Source organism: Elephantulus edwardii, unplaced genomic scaffold, assembly GCF_000299155.1.
Source record: "Elephantulus edwardii isolate Elephantulus edwardi_28Jun2011 unplaced genomic scaffold, EleEdw1.0 scaffold00026, whole genome shotgun sequence".
NCBI lineage: Eukaryota > Metazoa > Chordata > Mammalia > Macroscelidea > Macroscelididae > Elephantulus > Elephantulus edwardii.
The window spans coordinates 17,452,782-17,475,960 of record NW_006399776.1 but is presented as its reverse complement, the minus strand read 5'-3'; the positions used below and the strand labels follow the sequence as shown (position 1 = coordinate 17,475,960).

General features: G+C 37.6%; 1 protein-coding gene across 5 annotated transcripts in view; it reads left to right on the top strand.

Moving 5' to 3' along the window:
* Nucleotides 1–23,179, top strand: part of SLC12A6 (solute carrier family 12 (potassium/chloride transporter), member 6) — a 121,052-nt gene that overhangs the window by 70,072 nt on the left and 27,801 nt on the right. For 4 of the 5 annotated variants that reach the window (XM_006883064.1, XM_006883062.1, XM_006883061.1 and 1 more), the window contains 10 exons: nucleotides 985–1,079; nucleotides 3,447–3,578; nucleotides 4,720–4,866; nucleotides 7,077–7,131; nucleotides 7,636–7,766; nucleotides 8,432–8,673; nucleotides 17,012–17,226; nucleotides 17,993–18,151; nucleotides 18,325–18,423; nucleotides 18,691–18,748. In XM_006883064.1, the coding sequence (XP_006883126.1) occupies nucleotides 985–1,079; nucleotides 3,447–3,578; nucleotides 4,720–4,866; nucleotides 7,077–7,131; nucleotides 7,636–7,766; nucleotides 8,432–8,673; nucleotides 17,012–17,226; nucleotides 17,993–18,151; nucleotides 18,325–18,423; nucleotides 18,691–18,748 (1,333 nt within the window). Of the gene's footprint in view, nucleotides 1–984; nucleotides 1,080–3,446; nucleotides 3,579–4,719; nucleotides 4,867–7,076; nucleotides 7,132–7,635; nucleotides 7,767–8,431; nucleotides 8,674–17,011; nucleotides 17,227–17,992; nucleotides 18,152–18,324; nucleotides 18,424–18,690; nucleotides 18,749–23,179 lie in introns of those variants that run through there. The other variant, XM_006883065.1, reaches the window with a different exon arrangement.

Genomic DNA, 23,179 nt, shown 5'->3' with positions numbered 1-23,179 from the left:
CATGCAGTATTTGTCCTTTTGTGACTGAGATATTTCACTCAGCATAATGTCCTCAAGGGTCACCCATTTTGAATAATACTGCATGAGTTCCTTGGTTTTCTTTTTTTTTTTTTTTTTTAGTTCCTTGGTTTTCAATGCAGGATAGTATTCCATTGTGTGAATATACCACAGCTTCTCTAGCCATTTGTTTGTTGATGGGCCCTTAGGTTGTTTCCAACTCTTTGCTGTTGTAAACAAAGCTGCGATAAACATGGGTGTGCTGCGATAAACATGGGTGTGCATATATCTGTTTGGATGGTAGACATGGTCTCTCTGGGGTATATTCCCAGTAATGGGATTGCTGGGTCAAATGGTATCTCTATTTGCAGAAAATTTCATTCTTAATGATATTTACATTTTTTCCCCCTCACTCTTTCATCCTCTGTCTGGTGCCAGATAATTGTAATTAATGTCACTTTACATCCTAAGGAAGTGCTCAAACCAAAAAATCATACAAACACGGTTGACTATTGGAGTCTAGTCCTACTTGTGGAGTTCTTCTTTTTTAAAAATGTGATCAGTTTGTAAGAATATCATATTCAGTGCAGTGACAGCTCCAGAGGCAGAGAGTTTTTACTGTCATTATCAATAACAGGAATATATAAGGGCACCCAGAATTGTGTGTATTAAATAAATATTCTAATTTTTTTCTTCCTAGATTTGGGTGGCTGTATAGTAGGATCTCTATAAGACTAGAGTCTTAAAAGAATAGTGTCTACACAAATCTTTGCATTTTTAAGAAAAGTTATGGCTTGTGTTTGCTTCTTAGATGTTTGTTTTCTAACTGCTGGAGAGGGAGCTACATTCTGATCAAATTCTACCACTTTCAGAGTAAAACTTTAATTTAGCAATAATTTCTGTTTAACTGTCAACATGCAGTTACTTGGTGCTAATGCTTCCTCAGTACCAGTAATAAAATAACATGATTTCTTTTTTATTTCCTAGATGATGGACGTAAAAAAGCTCGAAACGCTTATCTCAATAATTCCAATTATGAAGAAGGAGATGAATATTTTGATAAAAACTTGGCATTGTTTGAGGTAATATTTGGGAGAAAACTAGGCATAGTGAATTCAGATGCAGGTGTCAGGATAGCCATTTTCTACTATATTCAGTTTTAAAGTAGTTCATGCTAGAGCATATAATAACTTTTAAAATAAATTTTTTTATTAAGACTTGTCATAGTGTATTTTATCTAATTGCAATAAGTACAGTATATCAAAATTTATGATATAAAGAAGAATGCTAATCTCTCAGGTATATGGAGCGTTTTATAGTATAATTCAGCTAGCAATTAGATGTTTACATTGGAATTACTTTTCTTGTAAAAAGTAATATGTTAACCCTATGATTGAAGAGACTCATTTAAGCTGAAATTATTAAACAAAAAATCATTGCATGAAGTAGGTTGCTAGATTAAGGAGACTTGTATATCTTATCTAACTGAATCAGCAGGGACTCTGATGAAATAAATGGCCAGTTTATTGAAAGCCTGGTTTATTCTAGTAGTAGTGTGGTGTGGTTTTGGAAAATAATGTTTCTCCCTCTTAATGTTATCTATAAAATTATATTCCTTTAAAAAAATTATATTTCTTCTCCTTCATTAAAAAAAATAATTAATTTAATCATGCATATTTTTCTTAAACATGTCCATACTTGTTGATACAGATAGCCATAAGAGCTAGTGGAATGTTAGTAGCTTGAAGAAAGGGAATACTGTGGTTAAGTATAACATTACCAGTGTTCTTTGCTAGGTTACAGCCTTGCACAGGAACTGAAATGATTTTATGAGCTCCAGTAGTGCAGCGGAGTTTTCATTGCCAACCCAAAAGCACAGAGTTTGAATCCACCAGCTGATCTGCTCTGAGAAAAAGATAGTCTCCTTCCCTGTGATTTACTGCCTCTGAAAACCTACGAGAAGGTCAGCTATGAGTCAGTTCAGACTCAACAGTAATAACAACAAACAACAATAGCACAGCCCCCACTCAGCTGCTAGTTTGCCATACTATGGTGACTTGCCTGTTACTGAGAATGCTGGAAACTATACCACTAATATTTCAAACAACAGCAGGGTCACCCCTGGTGGACACGTGTCACTGGAGCCAACAGACTAAGACAAATTAAGAAGCAGGATTGAAGGAAGAAGCTGGATTGGAGGAAGACTTAATCAACAACTTACATTATGCATATAACACAGTCTTAAAGAAAGTGAAGAAGATATGAAGCACTTAGTAAAGAAGAGCAAAGATGACAGCTTTTGATGTAGATTACATCTCTCCATCAAGAAAGCAAAAACCTTAACCATTGAACAAGTAGGTAACATCATGATGTAGAAAAGATTGAAGATGTCAGCAGTTTCATTTTACCTGGATCCTCAGTCAAAACTCATGGTAGCAGCAGAAATTTCAAGAAATTGAAAGACATGTTGTATTGGGAAAAACACACTCAAGGACCCCTTTAAATTGATAAAGAACAGGGATAGTAATTTCAAGGCTACATCAAGTGCACCTGATATATGTTAGTATTTTTAGTTGTTTCTTATGTATCTGTAAGTTGGACAATAAATAAGGAAGACCTATAAAGAATTGGCACCTTTGAATTGTTGTGTTGACGAAGAGTACTGAATATCTCACAGACTGCCAAACAAACAAATCTGTCATGGAGGAAGTGCAGTCAAACAGTGTAACTCCTTCATGGCGGGCATGGTAAAATGTCATCTCACAGACTTTGGACATACTGTCAGGCAGAGCCAATCTGTGGAAAAAGACATGCTGAGAAAGCTGTAAGGTCTTTGAAAGTGGAAGACCCTGCGTGAGAGATGGATTGCCACACTGAAAACAACAGTGGGTTTAAGCATGATGGAGATCTTGATGATGGCACAGGAGAAGACAAGGTTCAGATCTGTTATTCAGAAGTTCACTATGAGTTGTAGTTATCTTGACAGTACCTCACAACAACAGTGATGGTGTGGTTATGCATTTACCTGCTAAACACAGGGCTGCTGCTTTGAACCCACCAGTCTACTCCAGAAAGAGATGTGGATGGATGTCTTCTTGTGTGTAAAGATTTATAACCTTGGAACCCTTGTGAAGCAGTTCTACTCTGTCCTAAAGGGTTGTTACTATGAGTTTGAGTCAACCAACTGCAGATAAAAATGCATAGTTACTAGGAAGAAGAATGGAACTTTCAATTTGAAATTTTTATAGGAGTCATATTGTACTGGAGTATAGTTGGTTTTTTTTTTTTTCTGGGAGAGGGAGAGTAAAGTCTTAATGATGAATTTTCTTAAAATATCACTAGCTGTGAAGTATTTCTTTCACTTTGTAATTTTTCTGTAGAGAGGTTATTTTGATACATATATTCAGCATTCTTCCTCACTCATGTCTTCCATATTTCTAACTTTTTAGGAAGAAATGGATACTAGGCCAAAGGTATCATCTCTTCTCAACCGTATGGCCAATTACACAAATTTGACACAAGGAGCAAAGGAACATGAAGAGGCAGAGAACATTACTGAAGGGAGAAAGAAACCTACCAAGGTGATTTCTTGGGGGTAACAAAGATAACTAAAAAGAGCACTGGATATAAGAAATGGAGAAATATTCAGGGCATCTTTCTATATTCGATAACTTTGTATTGAATACATAATATATGCCAGGCACTGAAGTCCTAACAGAAACAGCATATAAACTCCTGCATTCGTATACCTCAAATTCTAGGATAAGGAGACAGTTCTTAGACAATATAGAGCATGTCAAGTGTTGATTAATGCTTAAAGAACAGATTAGGACTGGCTAGCAACACATTAAATGGTAAAAGAGCTTTAGATAGACTAACAGTAAATGCCTTTATGACAAGGTGAAGCAAATAAATAAATAATGTGAGGGAGTGAGCCACGTACAAACTGGGAGAAGAGCATCCAGGGAGAGAGAATAGCACTTAGAGTCCACGTCCATCTGCCTCACTAGCTGATACCATCTGTCTGTTGCCAAGTTGTTGGATTTTTTTTTTTTTAAAAAGATCAAATACCTTTTTTTTGCCCCTAACAAGTATAGAACAATACGGTTTAGCTTTCTGGTCTTTTAACTCTTAGAAAAGGGGTAAATCAATTCTCAAAACCTCATTTTATCAATTTCTCTTAATATTTTGAGCATATTGCCGGGAGAGAACCAGTCCTTGGAGAAGGACATCATACTTGGAAGAGTGGAGGGTAGGTGCAGGAGAGGAAGATGTTCGATTAGATGGATTGACAATGGGGGCAGGTGTGCCAAAGACAATGAGATTGGCTCAAAATAGGGCAAGGTTCAGAGCTATAGTTCATAACTGTGAATTGTAGTTGACTTATTGGCACATAACAACAACACTAAGAATTTATGCCAAACTTTGGATTCCATTAAACCATTATTTTTCAAATTAATGATATATTTGAAAATAAAGTTTTGAGAAACCAAAAATGTTGAAGGCACACTTGTTACTAAATTTCCTTATATAATTAGAAGTATAGAGCTCTAAGAAAAATTTTTAAGAAAGAAATTTCGTTTTAAGATATTACTTAAATTATGTCTCTGCTTTGAGGTAAATATGTACTTAAGAAGAAAGCATTTATGTACCTAAAGATATAAAAGAAAGCATCTCTTCTAGAAAAATAAATTTTTTTTCTATAAACATTTGTCTTTTCAGAGCCCCCAAATGGGTACCTTCATGGGTGTCTACCTCCCATGTCTTCAAAATATTTTTGGAGTGATCCTGTTTCTACGCCTTACGTGGGTGGTGGGCACAGCTGGAGTTCTTCAGGCCTTTGTGATTGTCCTTATCTGCTGCTGCTGTGTAAGTCTTGCATTGGCTCCTGGAGAGGATCTAAAACATTGGAAACACTTAAGAGCAATCCCAACTAGAGGGTTGACTTTTTCCGAAGTCTAACAAAAAATCCTAGGGAAGGATGAGGATCACAACATGATTTGCTATACTGTTATCAGGTCTAACGGATTGTCGGTTATTGTGTCTGTTAGTTACTGCTTGTTTATGATATGATTTAGCATAAATTGCAAAAGAAGCTTTCTCTGGGAAGTAGAAAATAGTCATTCCCTTTGGAGAATTTTTGAATCCTCTTTTAGTTTTTGATATAATGAAAGTTGTGGTAAGAAATGAGGTAGAGAGTTTGAAGCACTGCCCTAGTATGGTGCAGAGAAACAAAACTATCTTATGACTTTTTTTTACAATGTTGAGTATTTTGAAGTATCTTCTGTTACCCTTTCTACAAATTTAGGTTTTCTTTCCAGTTCCTCTCTCTAGTATACTGAGAACATACTGATCTTACTTTAATGTAAATGTACCAATACATCCTGGCTACATCTATCAATATTAGTTTCAAAATTTCTACTCTCTACTGACCTCTTTTATTATTATCATCATTATTTCCTCTCCATGTGTTGTATTCACCTGAGTACTAAAAATAGTTCAATGGGCCATTTTGCAGCACTATGATAGACACAGTAGAGATTGAGGTGGTTAACAATTACAGCTTGCTCGGCTCCACAATCAACAATCTAAGCACCAGCAGTCAGGAAATCAAAAGACGAATTGCACTGGAAAAATCTGCTGTCCCGGACCCCTCCAGAGTGCTGAAAAGCAAGGATTTCAGTCTGCAGACTAAGATGTTCCTGGTCCAGGCCATAGTCTTTGCAGTGACTTGCTATGCATCAGAGAGCTGGACGAAGGATCGATGCCTTTGAGTTGTGGTACTAGAGAAGAGTATTGAACATACCATAGACCTCCAAGAAAACAAATAGGTCTGTCTTGGAGAGAGTGAAACCAGGTTTCTCCTTGGAGGCTAGGATTTTGAAGCTCCATCTCACATAATTAGGGCATGTGGCCAGGAGAGACAAGTCCTTGAAGAAGGACATCATGCTCAGAAGGGTGGAAGGACAGTGGAGGAGGAGAAAGACCCCTGTGAGATGGATTGATACAGTAACTGGGGCAAAGACGAGAGTCAGTGAGACCTGCTAAGGACAGGACAGACTTCACAGCTGATGTGCATAGGGTCACTATGGGTCACAGGCAACTTGATGGCACATAGCGACAATTAAAAAAAGCAGATTAAGTAGATGTAGTTTATATACTTTAATAACTTTAATGGTACCACTTTTTTCCTTGCAGTTTTCCAGGCCGTCTTTGCTTCCCTTATTGACTCTTATATCTACTCGGTCACCAAGATCAATCAAATGTTGCTAAGAAATCCTTTCAATTCAAACTTGGTCTTGTAATTCTTACCTCTCACTGAGTCTCTCTCCAGCTGCTCCCTATCTGTGGTACATCCTGTACTTTGCTAATCTGTGATGTTTTTAAAATACTCTTCTTATGTACTCAAAAGTCTTCAGTGGTTTCCTTTCTTACTAAATATTGTTCTTTCTTACTCAGGTTCCAACTTATTTTGGGGGTTGTTTGTCTAGCTATTTCCTTTGAGTGTATTTTGCTTTATTTCCTCTTTCTAGAAGGTCCAGAGTGAGATCAGTGATTCTTATAGTACTCCACCTATTGATTTAAGAGGTAGAGGCATTTGACCAAAATATTCTCTGCCATTAGTTAAGACAGGTTGTTAACTCTATATAAGTGGTATTGTCAGGTGCCTTCGAGTCAAGCACAACTCATAGTGACCTTATGAACAACAAATCTGAACCCTGCCCCATCCTGTGCCATCCTCATCCTCTCTGACACACTTGAGCCCGTTGCTGCAGTCACTGTGTCCGTCCATCTCATGGAGGGTCCTTTCTTTTACTGACCTTTCTAATCATGATGTACATCTCCAAGCAGTAGCTTCTCCTAGCACATACTCAACAATGTGAGCTGAAGCTTTAGTCATCTTTGCCCATTGTGTCTGCACTGTATCCAAGACATTTGTTTGTTTCTATAAAAACAGATCAAGTTAAATACTTGATAAGTACTCTGAGATTCCCAGATGAGATAACAGTACTGATACTATTGTATACTGTACACCTTGTACAGTAACAGTCAATCTTCTCTTTTTCTTTTCTTTACAGACAATATTGACTGCTATCTCCATGAGTGCCATTGCCACTAATGGAGTGGTACCAGGTCAGTAGCCTAAGGTTGGATGTTAGAATCATCAGTGATGCATATTTATGCTATAAAGCCAGAGGTGCAAACTTTCAAGGAATAGACTTCTATGTAGTCTCTTCTTCTGTACTGTAAGAGTAATGAATCCATACTATTTGACTATAGGATCGTTTTTTTAAAAAATCTTTCCTTTTCTAAGCTGAAATGGTTTCATTTCAAGGCATATTTCTTGGACTTTTACTGGCACTTTTTATTGCGTTTTATATATAGTAAATGTCTTTTTTTTTCTTTTTCTGAGTAGTACTGACAACTTGTGAAGCATTAGCTGAACATTATGTCCTGCAAAAAAGTCATCATTTTTTGCTTCTCCCTTGCAGATCCACTTTAAAAAATATAGTCAGTGCTTTAAAAACTTAAAATGTTTAGCCATCATGCATATTTTTATTCTTATTTTGATTGGCTTATATTTCTCTTACTGATGTGTTCTTATTGTCAAGTTCATTTTTCTGCTTTATATCTTAGCTGGGGGCTCCTACTTCATGATTTCCAGGGCACTGGGCCCAGAGTTCGGAGGAGCTGTTGGCCTCTGCTTTTATCTTGGTACCACATTTGCAGCAGCCATGTATATTCTTGGTGCCATTGAAATTTTTCTGGTGAGTAATGAGTTCATTTTGATCCATGTTTGAAAGTAGAAGAGGTAGAGATTTGGCTTTTATTTGTTCTTTGTTATCAAAGTGTCTGAGACCAGCTGTCAGAATCAATTGTGTGATTTACTATTAAACCGTAACTGATCTCCTGTGGTCAATGTTGTGGGTATAAGGAACAAAGTTTGAGATTGCCTGCCCCATCTCTGAAGCCCAGCCTCCAACGTGCTGGTGCTCAACCAACAAGTTAAAGACTACAAGACAGGCTTGTACAGTGGCACAAAGTAAAGTAAGGTGGGATTTGTTTTCTTTTGTATTCTTTTTTCAATGTAATGAATATTTATTTATTAACTGGGATGGATTTTTTTACTGTCACAGCTAATGGTAGCAGAAGAACAGATATTCATTGCAGTTTATTTAATTCAACCCTTGGAATTGAATTATTAATACATTCCTTTTTTTCCTTTTTGGAAGTGTTGGTATTCATAACAGCATGGCATAAAAGAAAAAGAAATCCATTATCACTTTCCTGAAGGCGTTCCAGATCTTCCCACATAGGAATTAGGTTAAAGCCTACAGTTATTTCTGTCTCAGCTTGCTTTTTTCAGGCAACAGTAATCCTTTACTTTATTACTTTGAAAAATGCCTCATTTTCTGTTTCTTTTTTCTAACAGGTATATATTGTCCCCCGGGCTGCCATCTTCCATAGTGATGATGCACTCAAGGAATCCACAGACATGCTAAATAACATGCGTGTCTATGGCACAGCCTTCTTGGTCCTTATGGTATTGGTTGTGTTCATCGGTGTACGCTATGTGAACAAGTTTGCCTCCCTTTTCCTGGCCTGTGTCATTGTATCTATCTTGGCCATCTATGCTGGAGCCATCAAGTCATCTTTTGCCCCACCAAGTTTCCCGTACGTTTTATAATCATCATTATTACACATTATTGTAAAGTCATTGACAATATCTGGTGGTGTGATAATGTCAAGTGAGAATTTTAGAATCTGTTTTGAGATAAACACAGTTAACATCTAAGTAGAAAGCCTCCTAGCAAAACTCTTAATCCTTCTTATGTTTCATGCCTTGAACTAGCAGCTTTAAACATCTTTTTTTTTTTTTTAATTTTTTTATTTATTTTCTTATTTGTGTGTACCGTCAAATCAGATCTGACTGGTACAGGAGGGGATTGTCCCTCCTTCCCCGGCAGAGCATCTGGTGGATTTGAACCGTGCGCCTCTGGGATTGCAGTACAGCTTCTTGCCACTAGGCCACCAGAGCTCCCCTAGCTTTAAACATCTTTTGTATATACATCTACTCCTCACTTAGTTATCATATTAGTCGACATTTTACATTTATGACAGTAGAAATAATTCTACTACCCAACTATTGTGTTCATTAACCCATGTGTCTGGCAGTAACAACCATTAAGGTAACAGTAACGCTGGCTGTAGTCATTGAGGTTATGTTTTAACTTCACTGACTATGATTCTGACTTGATGTGATACTCAATTTTGATATAGTATCAGTTTTACATAATGGCCTGGTCTATGGAACCTAACTATCAAAAATTAAGAGTGTAAGTACTATTTAATTGTTTCTCCCCCCAATCTGATGATAATTTTTCATATTGGAAGTATTAATGAAGGACTTTACAAACTGTATAGTTATTTCTAACAGGCTTTATAGAGTATAAACATTTAGAAATATTGGATACCTTTTTAAATATATATTTTCTTTTTGTTTAAGGGAGCACTGGTGGCATTAGTGGCTAGTGCATACAGTATATAGCAGAACATATGCTAATTCAGCAGTTTCTACATGTATAATCCAGTGACATTTAGCAGATTCTTGGAGTTGTGCAACCATTCTCACCCCCCATACCTGAGTCATTTTCCCTCATTAATAGTTTTCTAAGTTTTTAGCTAATCTTTTGATTAGTTGTTGTCATGTTGATACAGATGGATAGATGTTCAAAGAGCACAATTCTTAAGGCAGACATAATTAAGCTAGTTAGCTATTTAAACTAGTTAACCAACACTCTTTGTTTGGTTTTAAGAAGACTTAAGGGAATAGTTTGATTTAAGATTTAAAGGTTATCTCAGCATATTTTTAACATTTTTTATTATTTTTAATTGTGATTTGAGTGAAAGTTTCAGAGAAAATTGGCTTTATAGTCAATAGTTCACACACTATATTTCCTGACATTGACTACAGTTTGAGGGAATTTTCCCCTTTCTGTAGAATCTTTGATCAAAATGATTAGTGGTGGCTGGAACGTGTTCAGTTCTGGTCTCATGGCAAAAGAGGCACTTGCTCATGGAGGCAGCTACACACACCATTCTCTCCTCCTAGGCTCTCTTCTATCTTCTGTTGTTCCAAGTGAACAGAGACAAATTGTTGAGCCTTGGATGAACATTTGCAAGCTTTAAAGACCTCAGGCACTATACTACTGTATGAACTGAGAAGTAGAGTAAAAACATTAAGCATGTTATTAAGTCAGTTAACTGACATGGCCCATGAACCTATGGCCTTAAACCTCCAAATCAAGTGACCAGATTCTATGAGGTTTTGTTGTACATAAGTAACCTCAGTACTCTTTTTGATGTTGAATTCCTTTGATAAATGGAGGAAGCTTAACCTACTACCTGAATATTAGTAATTTTTTTTTTATTTTGGCCTAGTGGCAAGAAGCTGCACTACAGTCCTGAAAGCATGTGGTTCAAATGCACAGCACCTCTGCAGGAGAAGGATGAGTAGTCTCCTCCTGTGCAGTTAACTGCCTCTGAAAACATGCTGGAGGGTCAGCTGTGGGTTGGTTCCAACTTGATGGAACACAACAACAACATAGTCATAAAGGGAAAGAAATTTCATACATTTACAAATTTCTTTTCTCTGTAAATAATATTATATACCATAGTATGTTTCTGTAAATTGCTGGAAAGCCACTAATAATTGGAGTGTGGAAGGTAGGAAGTATGAATGTAGGAAAATTGGACATTTGAAAAAAAGGAAAGGAAATGCATAAATATTGACATAGTAGACATTGGGGAGCTGAGATGGATTGGCATGGGCCACTTTGAATCAGATGATTATATGATCTACTACACCAGAAGTGAAAAGTGAGATAAAATGAGGTCTCACTCATAGTCAACAATATCACTTTTAGATCTGTCCTGAAGTATGTTGTTGTGAGTGACAGGATACTATCCATATGCATACAGAGAAGACCTGTTAATACCACTATCATTCAAATATATGCACCAACAACTAGAAACAAAGAGGAAATAGGAGATTTCTACCAATTTTTGCACTCTGAAATTGATTGAACATGCAACCAAGATTCATTATGCAACTAGTATGCAACAGTTGATAATAAGGAAGAGGACCAGTGATCAGAAAATATGAGCTTGGTGACAGAAATGAGGCTGGAGAAAGAATGATAGAATTTTGTACTGTCTGTGATTTATTCATCACAAATACCTTTTATAAAAAATACAAACAGTGATTATATACATGGACCTAACCTGATGGACTATGTAGGAATCAGATGGATTACATTAGTGGAAAGAATAATTGGAAAAGCTGTGAAAACCAGACTAGGTGCTGACTGTGGAACGGACCATCAGCTGCTCATGTGGAAGTTCAAGTTGATACTAAAGAAAATTAATTCCACAAGAATCAAAATATGACCTTAAGTCTATCCCCACCTGAATTTAAAAACCATCTCAAGAACAGGTTTGAGGCCTTGAGCACTAATGAATGAAGACCAGAAGTGCTATGGGATGATATCAAGAATATCATTCATGAAGAAAGCAGAAGGTTATTACAAAGACAGGAAGGAAAGAACCCAAGATGGATGTCAGTAGAGACTCTGAATGCTGCACTAGAGCTGCAAAAAAAGCCAAAACAAAGGGAAGAAAAGCAAAAAAAAAAGATGAAGACTTCAAAGGGCACCTTGGAAAGAAAAAGGAAAATAATATAATGAATGTGCAAAGAGCTAAAGTCAGAAAATCAAGAGAGAACTTAGCAATCCTCAATTTGAAGGAACTGAAGAACAAATTCAAGCCTCAGGTTACAATATTTAAAGATGCTTGGGGAAAATACTGAATGATTCAGGAATCATCAAAGAGGGAAGGAATACACAGAGTCGTTGTTGTTGTTGTTGTTGTGTGCCATTGAGTCGCTTGCGACTCATAGCGACCCTATGTACAACAGCCCTAAACCCTGCTCTATCCTGTGCCAATCTCACTGCCTCTGACACATCCATCCTGATTACCCCAGTCACTGAATCAGTCCACCTCATAGAGGGTCTTCCCCTCCTGCGCTGTCCCTCCACCCTGCCCAGCATGATGTCCCTCTCCAAAGACCTGTCTCTCCTTACAACATGTCCGAAGTATGTCAGGCGAAGCCCCAGAATCCTTGCCTCCAAGGAGCAGCCTGGTTTAACCCTCTCTAGGATGAATCTATTTGTTTTCTTGGCAGTCCATGGTACATTCAGTACTCTTCTCCAGCACCACAGCTCAAAAGGCGTCAATTCTCCTTCTGTCCTCCCTAGTCATTGTCCAACTCTACGATGCATAACAAGTGATTGCAAAAACCATGGCCTGTATCAGGCGCACCTTAGTCTCCAGAGAGACACCATTGCTCTTGAGTACTTTAGAGAGGTCCCTAAGCACAGACTTTGCTATCACAATACATCTTTTGATTTCCTTGCTACTGGTGCCAAGAGTGTTGACCGTGGAGCCGAGCAAACTGAAGCTGTGAACAATCTCAGTCTCTTCACCATCCATCCTGATGCCACCAACTGGTCCAGTGGTGAGAATCTTTGTCTTCTTGACATTGAGCCTCAGTCCATATTGAAGGCTGCAGTCCTTGACCCTCTGCAGTAAGTGCATGAGGTCCTCCTCAGTTTCAGCGAGCGGGATTGTGTCATCTGCATAACGCAGATTGTTGATACATCGTCCACCAATCTTAATGCCACGCTTCTCCTCATAGAGCCCTGCCTCTCAGATAATCTGCTCGCATATAGGCTGAAAAGGTATGGAGACAGGATGCATCCCTGGCGTATACCCTTCCCAATTTTGAACCATGCAGTGTTGCCCTGCTCTGTTCTGACTACTGCCTCTTTTTTTTTGTTACTACAGTGACTCTTTGTTACTATACAGAGTCACTGTAGTAACAAAAAACTGGCTAACACAGAAATTTCTGAAAGTAGCATACGATCAAGAATCAATGATAATAAAAGATGAAGTTCAAGCTTCTCTGAAGAAATTAGCAAAAATATAAGGCTCCAGGAACTGATGGAGTACCAGTAGACATTTCAGCAAGATGAGGTCGTGGAGATGTTCACCAGGTTGGACCAAAGAAATCTATAAGCCAAAACAACTATGAGATAACTCACCCCAGCAACAATGACAAAATTCAACAGGGCAATAAACAACAAGTGTTGACGAGGTTGTGGAGAGGTTGGAACTCTTATTCACTGCTATTGGCAATGTAAAATAGCACAGCCACTATGGAAGGAGGTCTGGTGCTTTCTCAAAAAACTGGAAATACAAATACCATCTGACCCAGCAATTCCACTACTTGGAATATACCCTACAGTAACGAGAGCCACACACAAACATATGTATGCACACCCATGTTTATTGCTGCATTATTCACAATAGTAAAGAGATAGAAGCAGCCCAAGTGCCATCAACAAACATGGATAGGAAAACTGGTACATTCACACAATGGCATATTATGCAGCATTAAAAAAACTTGTAGAATATTACACAACATGGAAAAGCCTGTAGGACATTATGCTGAGTGAAGTATCTATCACAGAAAGAAATGTTGCATAATACCACTATTATAAAATAGGACAGATAAACTTTGTAAGTAAACCAATATAAAATAAATACTTTAAAAAAAAAAAAAGGACAGACAGGGTTAGGAGAAGTTGGAGAGAGAATTGGAAAAGAGTGGATAGATAATAAACACTGCATTAAAACATGAGAGGAAGAACAATCCAAAAGGAATATATGATTAGCCTTTATATGTATGACAATAGTCTGGAAGAAGATGTGCATTGCAGGGTGGCATGGGGGGTTGGAGGAAGAAAATGTGCAACAATGAATTTTTTAAAAAGACAAAAATGGGGGGATGGGCAGAGAAATCTTGAGGACAGCTATCTGTCCATCTGACTGGAAGAGATCCATATTTAATCCCATTCCCAAAAAAAGGTCATCCATCAGAATTGCTTACTGTGCACCAGAGAGCTGGACAATGACTAGGGATGATAGAATTGATGCCTTTGCATCAATTTGGTGTTGGAGTAGAGTATTGAATATAGTATGAACTGCCAGGAGAACAAACAGGTTCATCCTAGAGAGCGTGAAATCAGGCTGCTCCCTGAAGGCAAAGGTTCGAAGCTTCGTCTTCATATTTTGGGCATGTTGCAAGAAAGGACCAGTCCTTGGAGAGGAATATCATGCTTGGAAGGGCAGAGGGACAGAGAAAGAGAGGAAGACCGTTTATAAAATGGACTGAGTCAGTGATTGGAGTAATGAGGGTAGGTGTGTCAGAGACAGTAGAGTTGGCAAAGGGTAGAGCAGGTTTCAGGGCTTTTGTACATAGGGTCGCTATGAGTCACAGGCAACTTGATAGCACATAACAACAACAATCACCAATATAATATGCAAGAAAAATCTTCCTGAAGATTATCCAAACAATGGATAAAACAGTACTTTGGCAGAAAACTGCCAGAAATACAAACCAGATTTAGAGAAGGCCATGGAACTAGGGATGCCATTTCTGATGTCAGATGGTCCTGACTGAAAGCAATGTACCAGTAGGGTGTCTTTTTTTTTTTTTTTAGTTTTATTGGCTATGCACAGGCATTTGGATCACAACAAATTGTGGCTAACATTGAGAAGAATAGGAATTCCAGAACACTTGATTGTGCTCTTGTGAAACCTATACCTAGACCAGGCATCTGTTATCCAAACAACACAAGGGAATACTATATGGTTCAAAATCAGGAAAGGAGTGCATCAGGGGTGCATCCTGTCTCTACACCTTTTTGGTCAATATGCAGAACAGATCATCCAGAAGATTGGACTTTATGAAGAAGAGTGTAGTATCAGGATTGGCAGAAGACTAATCAACAACCTGAGTTATGCAGCTGACATAGTCTTGTTCACTGAAACTGACGAGGACTTGAAGTGTTTGTTACAGTAGGATAAGGACTGAAGCCTTCTATATAGATTGTATCTCAACATCAAACGAGGGTCTTCAATACCAGGCTGGTTGAGAGTTTCAAGATAGGTGGAGGGAAATTTGAAATTGTTACCAATTTCATCTTGCTCAGATGCAGAGTCAACATTCTTGGAAGCAGCAGTCAGGAAATCAAAAGGCTAGTTGCTTTGGGAAAAACTGCTGTCAAGGATCTCTCTAGAGTGTTAAAGAGTAATGATGACACTCTGGAGGCTAAGGTGCACCTGATCCAGTCCTGGTCTTCTCAGTTGCTTGCTATGCATCTGGGAGTAATCAGTGACTAAGGATGACATAAGAATCGATGACTTTAAATTGTGCTGGAGAAGAAAAGTATTGAATGTATTATGGTTGGCCAAGAGAATGAACAGATCTTTCCTCAGGAGGATGAAGCCAGGTTGCCCCTTGGAGGCAAGGATTTTAAATCTCTATCTCACATACTTTGGACATGTTTCCAGTAGAGATCAATTCTTGGAGAAAGGCATCGTACTTGGAAGGGCAGAGGGACAGCAAGAGAGGAAGACTCTGGGTGAAAAGGAAAGAAACAGTGACAATGGCAATGGGGGCATGTGTATCAAGAGATGGGGAAAAATTGGCTCAGGATAGGGCAAGGTTCATAGCCATTATTCATAGGGTCGCAATGAGTTGTTGTCAAGTCAGTGGCACATAATAACAGCAACTTGACTTGCACACTTCTGCTTTGCTTATAGAGCGTGATTTCGAAAATCACTTAGTTGGTTCAGGGATTAAATTCATTAATCCTGTGTTCTTTTAACCAGACGATATAAAAACATATTTTTTAGGATTAAAAGCACCCAGATCCCTATTTTTAAATAACTTTATTCACAGTTACTTAATGGCAAAGTAAGAACCTGAGCCCTGTAATTTCCCGATTCTCAATCCAGTCTTGTGTTTCTCCTGCACTTTTCTTTGTGATGATAGATTCTATTATTAATTTGTGGTTTGTTTGTTGTGTGCTATCAAGTCACACCTAACTCATAGCTGACCCTCCATCAGATTTTCAAAGGCAGTAAATCACACATGAGGAGATTGCCTGTCTTTCTCCCATGGAGCGGCTAGTGGATTCAGAGTCTGTGCCTTTGGGTTGCCAGCACAACTCCTTATCACTAGAACACCAGAGCTCCCTCTGGTTTGCATATTAGTATGGTAAACTAGTTAAGAGATCTTTTTCACATTCATAAAAATGCAAGAGTTCCATTTTTACTATATTTTAACTAGGGAAATGCAATCCTGCATTTGATTTTCCTTTGATGATTCTTACTGCTCTCTCTGGAGGTGGGGGGGATGTATGTATAACTGTTGCTGTTATTTTGAAAATTGGGGGGAAAAGCTTCGTTACCCTTGGGAAGTAGTATTTAAATTGTGGGTACATTGTACCTTTGTTCCTCAATGGGAAATGGTGGTATTGAAAGGAGTGCTTTTCCTAGGCAAAGAAAAAAGGGAGTTTTGGGGTTTTTTTTTATATCCTTGCTTTTGTGTGCTGTCAATTCGGAATCGATCCATAAGCAGACCCTCAGGCAGGTTTTCAGAAGCAATGGATGGGAGGAGATTGCCCATCCTTCCACCACAGAGCAGTTGCTGAATTTGAGAGAGAGAGAGAGAGACTTGAATATATTAAGTCCAACAATTGTTAGCCTAGAAATTTTGGAAGATGAGTCAGTGTAGTATACTACAGTGTCTTTTTCGTTGAGTTCTATCCCTGCTATCTATCACCTCTATCTATGACAGATTACTACCTTAAAATTGTTTTTATTTACCTAAAAATATAAATTGGGAGAAAGATGGGCAATAGTAACACATATTTTGGAAGATTTCTGCAAGGATTAAGTTGGTTAATATATAAACATTAGTTCCTTTCACACTTACGTTAAGAGAAGCTCTTAATATTTTTTTGTTTTCACTTACTAATCTTTTTTAATGTTCTTGTTTAAATGTTCTTTCTCTTGCTCAAGAGTTGTCTCTCTTTTCATTTAGGGTCTGTATGCTGGGTAACCGTACTCTTTCATCAAGACATTTTGATGTTTGCTCTAAGACCAAGGAAATGAACAACATGACAGTCCCATCAAAGTTGTGGGGCTTGTTTTGTAACTCAAGCCAGTTTTTCAATGCCACCTGTGATGAATACTTTGTTCACAATAATGTCACTTCAATTCAGGGCATTCCTGGATTGGCTAGTGGTATCATTACAGGTAATTTAGAGAGTTATTTGTAATTTTAAATTATTATTTTAGGAAAATAACTTTTACCCTCTTGGCTTTTTCTATTATCCATAAGAATATTCAGAGTGTCATTTTCCATGTAAGCGCAAAATGCTGTTCTTATTCAGTATAGTTTTACTTTAATATCAGTGAATTTATACTTTTTGCACAAATTAAACCTTGTATACTTTAAACTTTGAACACTGCTCGCTACTAGAATTTGCCTCCTTTAGAGGGAAGACCTGAGAAAATAACTTTTTCACTTTTTAGACATTTAAAAGATAGTCTGTATCTTCTAAATTTACCCTGTTGGAACCATTTCAATGGTCTACATCTACTTATGTATGTTCCTAACTTAGCTAAATTTATGAAACTCTTACCTTAGGAGACTTTTGTCATAAATGTTTAGACCACATATGTCTTTGCAAGTTCACTCTGAGTTGTTAAATACATCATTGATGACTACTTTTAGGTTTTTCCGAAAAGTCAGCTTCAGTTTTCTTAACTCAGTGCTAACTTCTTACTAGTTTTATTGTGAAGTTTAAAACAAGGGCACTTAAGTTTTTGCTTATGTGTACTTTACTGTGTAGTTTTATTTGTTTGTATTTATGCTCATAGAGAAGCAAATCTTTTTGTAAAAACTATGTAAATGAGAACTTAGAATGGAGGTGCAGAATTGTTGAGTTAATTTTCTTTCTACTGCAGTTGCTTTTATCCCATATACCCTCTCTCCATTCCCCCCCCCTCTCTATTGCAGAGAACCTTTGGAGTAATTATCTACCAAAGGGAGAAATCATTGAAAAGCCCTCGGCCAAATCTTCAGATGTCTTAGGGAGCTTAAATCACGAGTATGTTCTTGTTGACATCACCACCTCCTTTACGCTTCTGGTGGGGATCTTCTTTCCCTCTGTTACAGGTAAGCAGATGCACTGTTGTTTGTTCTAGGAGCTATCAGACCGTCATAGTGACTTTTCCCAGCAAACACTATATTCTTAGTATTCCTAGATTTGCTTCTAATCTTTGGTATCAGTATACAAATCAGTGTCTCTGAATTCAAGGAGTTAACTTGTTTATTTTCTCTCATAAAAGGTATCATGGCTGGATCAAACCGGTCTGGAGATCTGAAAGATGCTCAGAAATCTATTCCCATTGGCACTATCCTTGCCATCCTGACCACTTCGTTTGTCTGTATCCTTTTAACAAATGCAGTCTAAGTCTTCATCATAGGAACATCCAGCAGAACTAGGGTAATCCGTATTTTTACCATGCTAATTAGGATAGGTTCTTTTTACTACCTCACCTTTCTCTAAATAATTTGCCCATCTCATTCCCAAAATAACTCATTTATTAGATTAGTAAATTTAGCAACCCATTTTAGTAGTAGACCAATAAATATCTATTTTCTATCCCATTTTAGAAGATTAATACCTATTTCCTTAACTCTGAACATGGTAGATTTAAGCAATGTTGTGCTTTTTGGTGCATGTATTGAAGGAGTTGTTCTTAGAGACAAGTGAGTAGTTTAATTTCTTTGTAATAATTATTTATCTGTCTTATAATGCCAGATTATCCAACATAGCCCAAAGAGAATTAAGAATAAAGAAACTCAACTTGAGTTATTTATCTTGATTAGCAGCTTTAAAAGATATATAGGTAAATGGATAGAAACATATATCCAATATGTATTTTAAAAAATGATGTACAAGCTCTTTTTCTCGTATTCTGCTGACAGCTTGCGATAAGGTTTGGGTTAACACCTGTCTTTACAGGGGTCCTTTACCCCTTTCCCTCTTCTTTCTTTTTCCCTTTAACACTTTTGCCTGGCCTACCTTTCGCTATCTTATTACCATAATAAACCTTTTTCACTTGTTTTGCTAAGTAAAAAAAAAAGTTGATGTACAATAAGAACCAGCATATTGTTATCAATATATGAGATGTCGTGGATGAGGCTCTTCAATAAGACAATTTGTCTGAATATTAAGGACTTTACATTAGGAATTTCTGAATAACTAAGACTAAAAGTAAAAGGATTTGCCATTTTGAAAGTCTTGTACTTAACTGAAGGTAAAGTTCAGAACAAAGCATAAAACCTTCAGTTGTTGCACAGAAGAATAAAAAAAAAAAGAAAAAGAAAAAAGTACCCTTCAGTTGTCTCTACTATCTCCTTTATGATATACAGGTTTTAGCCTAACTTTGTTGTTATTGTGTACTGTCAAGTCTGACCCATTATCGGATTTTCAGAGGCAGTTAATTGCAAGAGAGGAGACTACTCATCTTTCTTCCATGTAGCTTCTGCTGAATTTGAACCATATACCTTTGGTTTGGCAGCACAATTCCTTACCACTAAACCACCAGAGCTCCCTTAACTATGTTGAAGTACCATTGCAAGCCCGCAACTCTTCTTCCTCATTCCTTCATGAAAGTGGCTATGTTCTTTCCTCTCACCTATGAGTATAAAATGTTATTTGCAAGAGATTCTTCAATATTTTCTCTAAAACCTACCCCTTCTTCCTTTTCTCCCTCTCTTTATTAATAACTAATTATTTAATAAATTCACATTATGTAAAAAATAAATCTCTCATATACTTGATTAAACCAGGCTGCTCCTTGGAAGCAAGGGTTCTGAAGCTTTGTCTAACATACTTTGGACATGTTGCAAGGAGGGACTGGTCCTTGGAGAGGGACATCATGCTTAGGAGGGTGGAGAGGCAGCGCAAGAGGGGAAGACCCTCTATGAGGTAGATTGATTCAGTGACTGGGGTAACGGGGATAGGTGTATTGGAGACAGATTGGCACAGGATAGAGCAGGGTTTAGGGCTTTTGTACATAGGGTCGCTATGAGTCACAGGCAACTTGACGGCACATAACAACAACAACAATACTTGTTTACTACTGTTGTAGTTTTAGATGCACTGGAGTCAGTTCCGACAGTTGTGACCGTGCCTACAGGAGAATGAATTACTGCCTCGTCCTTTATCATCCTTACTGTTACTGGTGTACTTGAACCCATTGTGGAACCCCTGCGTCAGTCCTCCTTCTGGAAGGTCATCATTTCCCTTTTACTGCTGACCTTCTACAATCTTTCTCCAAAGATTCATCTGCTAAATTAAATTCTCTTTTCCCCTCTTTTCCTTTTTAATTTTTTTTTTTTATTGTGAGGAATAATTTGTGGAGAAAACCCTCGAGGAAAAAATTTGTTTTATTGTGGAAGAAAACCTAAAGGGAAAAATTTATTCCTTTAGGTTTAGAGTTCCTCTAAATTGGGGTTGTTTCTCTTTTTTTGGTTATTGTTTTTATCTTTTTGGGATACTGATATCTTTTTGGTAAATTTTAGAAATGTGTCCTTTGCCAGATAGGCCATTGACAAATATTTTTTCCCAATGTTTAGATTCCCTTTTTTCACTTTCTTGAAGAAGTCTTTTGATAAACACATGGATCTAATTCTTAGGAGATCTTAGTACTCACATTTAACTTCAGCCAGTAGTGCATTTCTTTTAATTCATATTCATTTCTTTTCATTTATATTTGATAGAATCTTTATGCCATAAAGTAAGACACCTAAATTTGCACTTAGGGGTTTTTTGTTCATTTTTTTTATGCCGTTTTATTGAGAGCAAAAATGTTTGTTCATCTTTAGTTTTACATTTTGTTTTAGGTCCTTAGTGCATCCTTAGTTTTGGGTATGTGGTATGGTTCTTGTTTCAGTTTTCTACAAATAAGATACCCAATTTTGCCAACACTTTTTGTTAAGGAAGCTGTTTTTTCCCAGTTAGTAGATTCATCTCTTTGTCAAAGATCAGTTGTCCAAACGTTGATGAAATTGTTTCTCGGTTCTCAGTTCTATCCATTGGTCTGTGTACCTGTCACTGTAACCAGTTGTTTTTCTTATGTTGAACCTTCCTCAGATATCTGGTATGAATCACACTTCATCATGATATATGATTTTTTAAAATACTATGTTAGATTTCATTGACTAGGATTTTAGATGTGAGAATGAGAATTATTAAGGAAAAAGACTGGGGAGCAGACATGACAAAAAATATGCAAGTCCAGGTTTAGCCCAGAAGTCCTAAACTAGATCAATAAGATCAGTTAGTAAAAGTCTAGATTCATTTTAGCAGCAAGAAACCTCTGGTTTCCTTAGTTATAAGTCAGCTTTTTCTTCAATCTTTGACAGTGATCCAGCAAGCAAAACCCTTAACTCTGGGCTTTATCTCAAGTTTTCTCTGTTTACAACCTGCTAATCTCTTTACACCAGTGCCACAGCCTCTCCTCTCTCCATGACCATCCTCAGGACCTTGCTCTATAGTGTGGAGAGCACTTTTTCTCGTATACCAGTCCCACAGCTGTTGATGATTTTCAAAACCATGTACCATAGTTAATGTATCTGGAGATAAGTGAGGGCTAACATAATGACTAAGAAAGTCAACTTTTAAACTAAAATAACACTATTGTGAATAATGCTGCAGTAAGCATAAGTATGCATAAATCTATTCATGTCTTAGCTCTGAATTATTAGCATATATTCCCAATAGTGGAATAGCTGGATTAAATGGTATTTCTATTTTCCACTTTCTGAGGAAATGCCAGACTGCCTTCCATCATAATTCTACCATTTTACATTTCCATCCAATCTGTCCACATCCTCTCTAGTATTTGTTGCTTGCTGTCCTGCTGAACATTGGTATTGATGCTAGAGTGAAAAGATAACTCATTTTTGGGATTTATATCTGCCTGTCTCTCTGTCTGTCTGTCTATCTATCTATCTATCTATCATCTCAACATTAAGACAAAGATTCTCACCACTGAGCCAGTTGGTAGCACCATGATAGATGAATAAGAGATTGAGGTTGTTAACAATTTCCGCTTTCTCAGGTCCGCAATCAACACTCTTTGCACTAGCAGTCAAGAAATCAAAAGACAAATTGGCCTAGTGAAAGCTGCTATTAAAGACCACTCGAAAGTGCTGTAGAGCAACAGTGTTAGTCTGTAGACTAAGCTATTCCTGATTCAGGCCATGGTCTTCGTAGTTGTGCATCAGAGAGCTAGACAGTGATCAAAGAGAGTAGAAGAATTATTGATGCCTTTGAGTAGTGGTGCTGGAGAAGAGTATTGAAAATACCGTGGACTGCCAAGAAAACAATTTTATCCTGGAGAAGATGAAACTAGGCTGTTACTTAGAGGCAAGGATTTTGAAGCTCTGTCTCACATATTTTGGGCATGTGGCTAGAAGAGACCAGTCCCTAGAGAAGGATATCATTCTTGGAAAGGTGGAGGCACAGTGCAGAATAGAAAGACCCTGGATGATATGGATGGATATAGTAACTGGGGCAAAGAGAATAGGTGTCAGAGGCAGTGAGAATGGCTCAGAATAGGGCAAAGTTCATAGCTGTTGTACATTGGGTTGCTGTGAATCTCAGGAGAATTTGCTGTCCCTCTAAATGTCCTCTTTGGTGAAGAATCTTTTCATATCTTCTGCCCATTTTATAGTTGGATTGTCTTTTTTTTCTTGTTGAGATACTAGAGTGTTCTATGAGTTTTAGGTATGAATTCCTTTCAGATGTCATTACCAAATGCTCTCCTGATCTGTAGACTTTCTTTGGACTTTGCACTTTATTGGAGAAGGGTGTATACCAAGGATGTGTTCTATTTCCGTACGTTTTCAATCTATATGCAGAATAGAGCGTCAAGGAGGCTGAGTTCTATGAGAAGGAATGTGGCATCAGAATTGGAGAGAGACTTATCAACAACCTGCGTTAACGCAGATGACGACAACCGTGCTTGCCAAAAATGAGGAGGGCCTGAAGCATTTGCTGCAGAAGGTAAAGGGCTGAAGCTTTAAATATGGATTGAAGTTCAACATCAAGAAAACCAAGATTCTCACCACTAGGACAATTGGCAGCATCACGATACATGGTGAAGAGATTAAGATAGTTAAACAGCT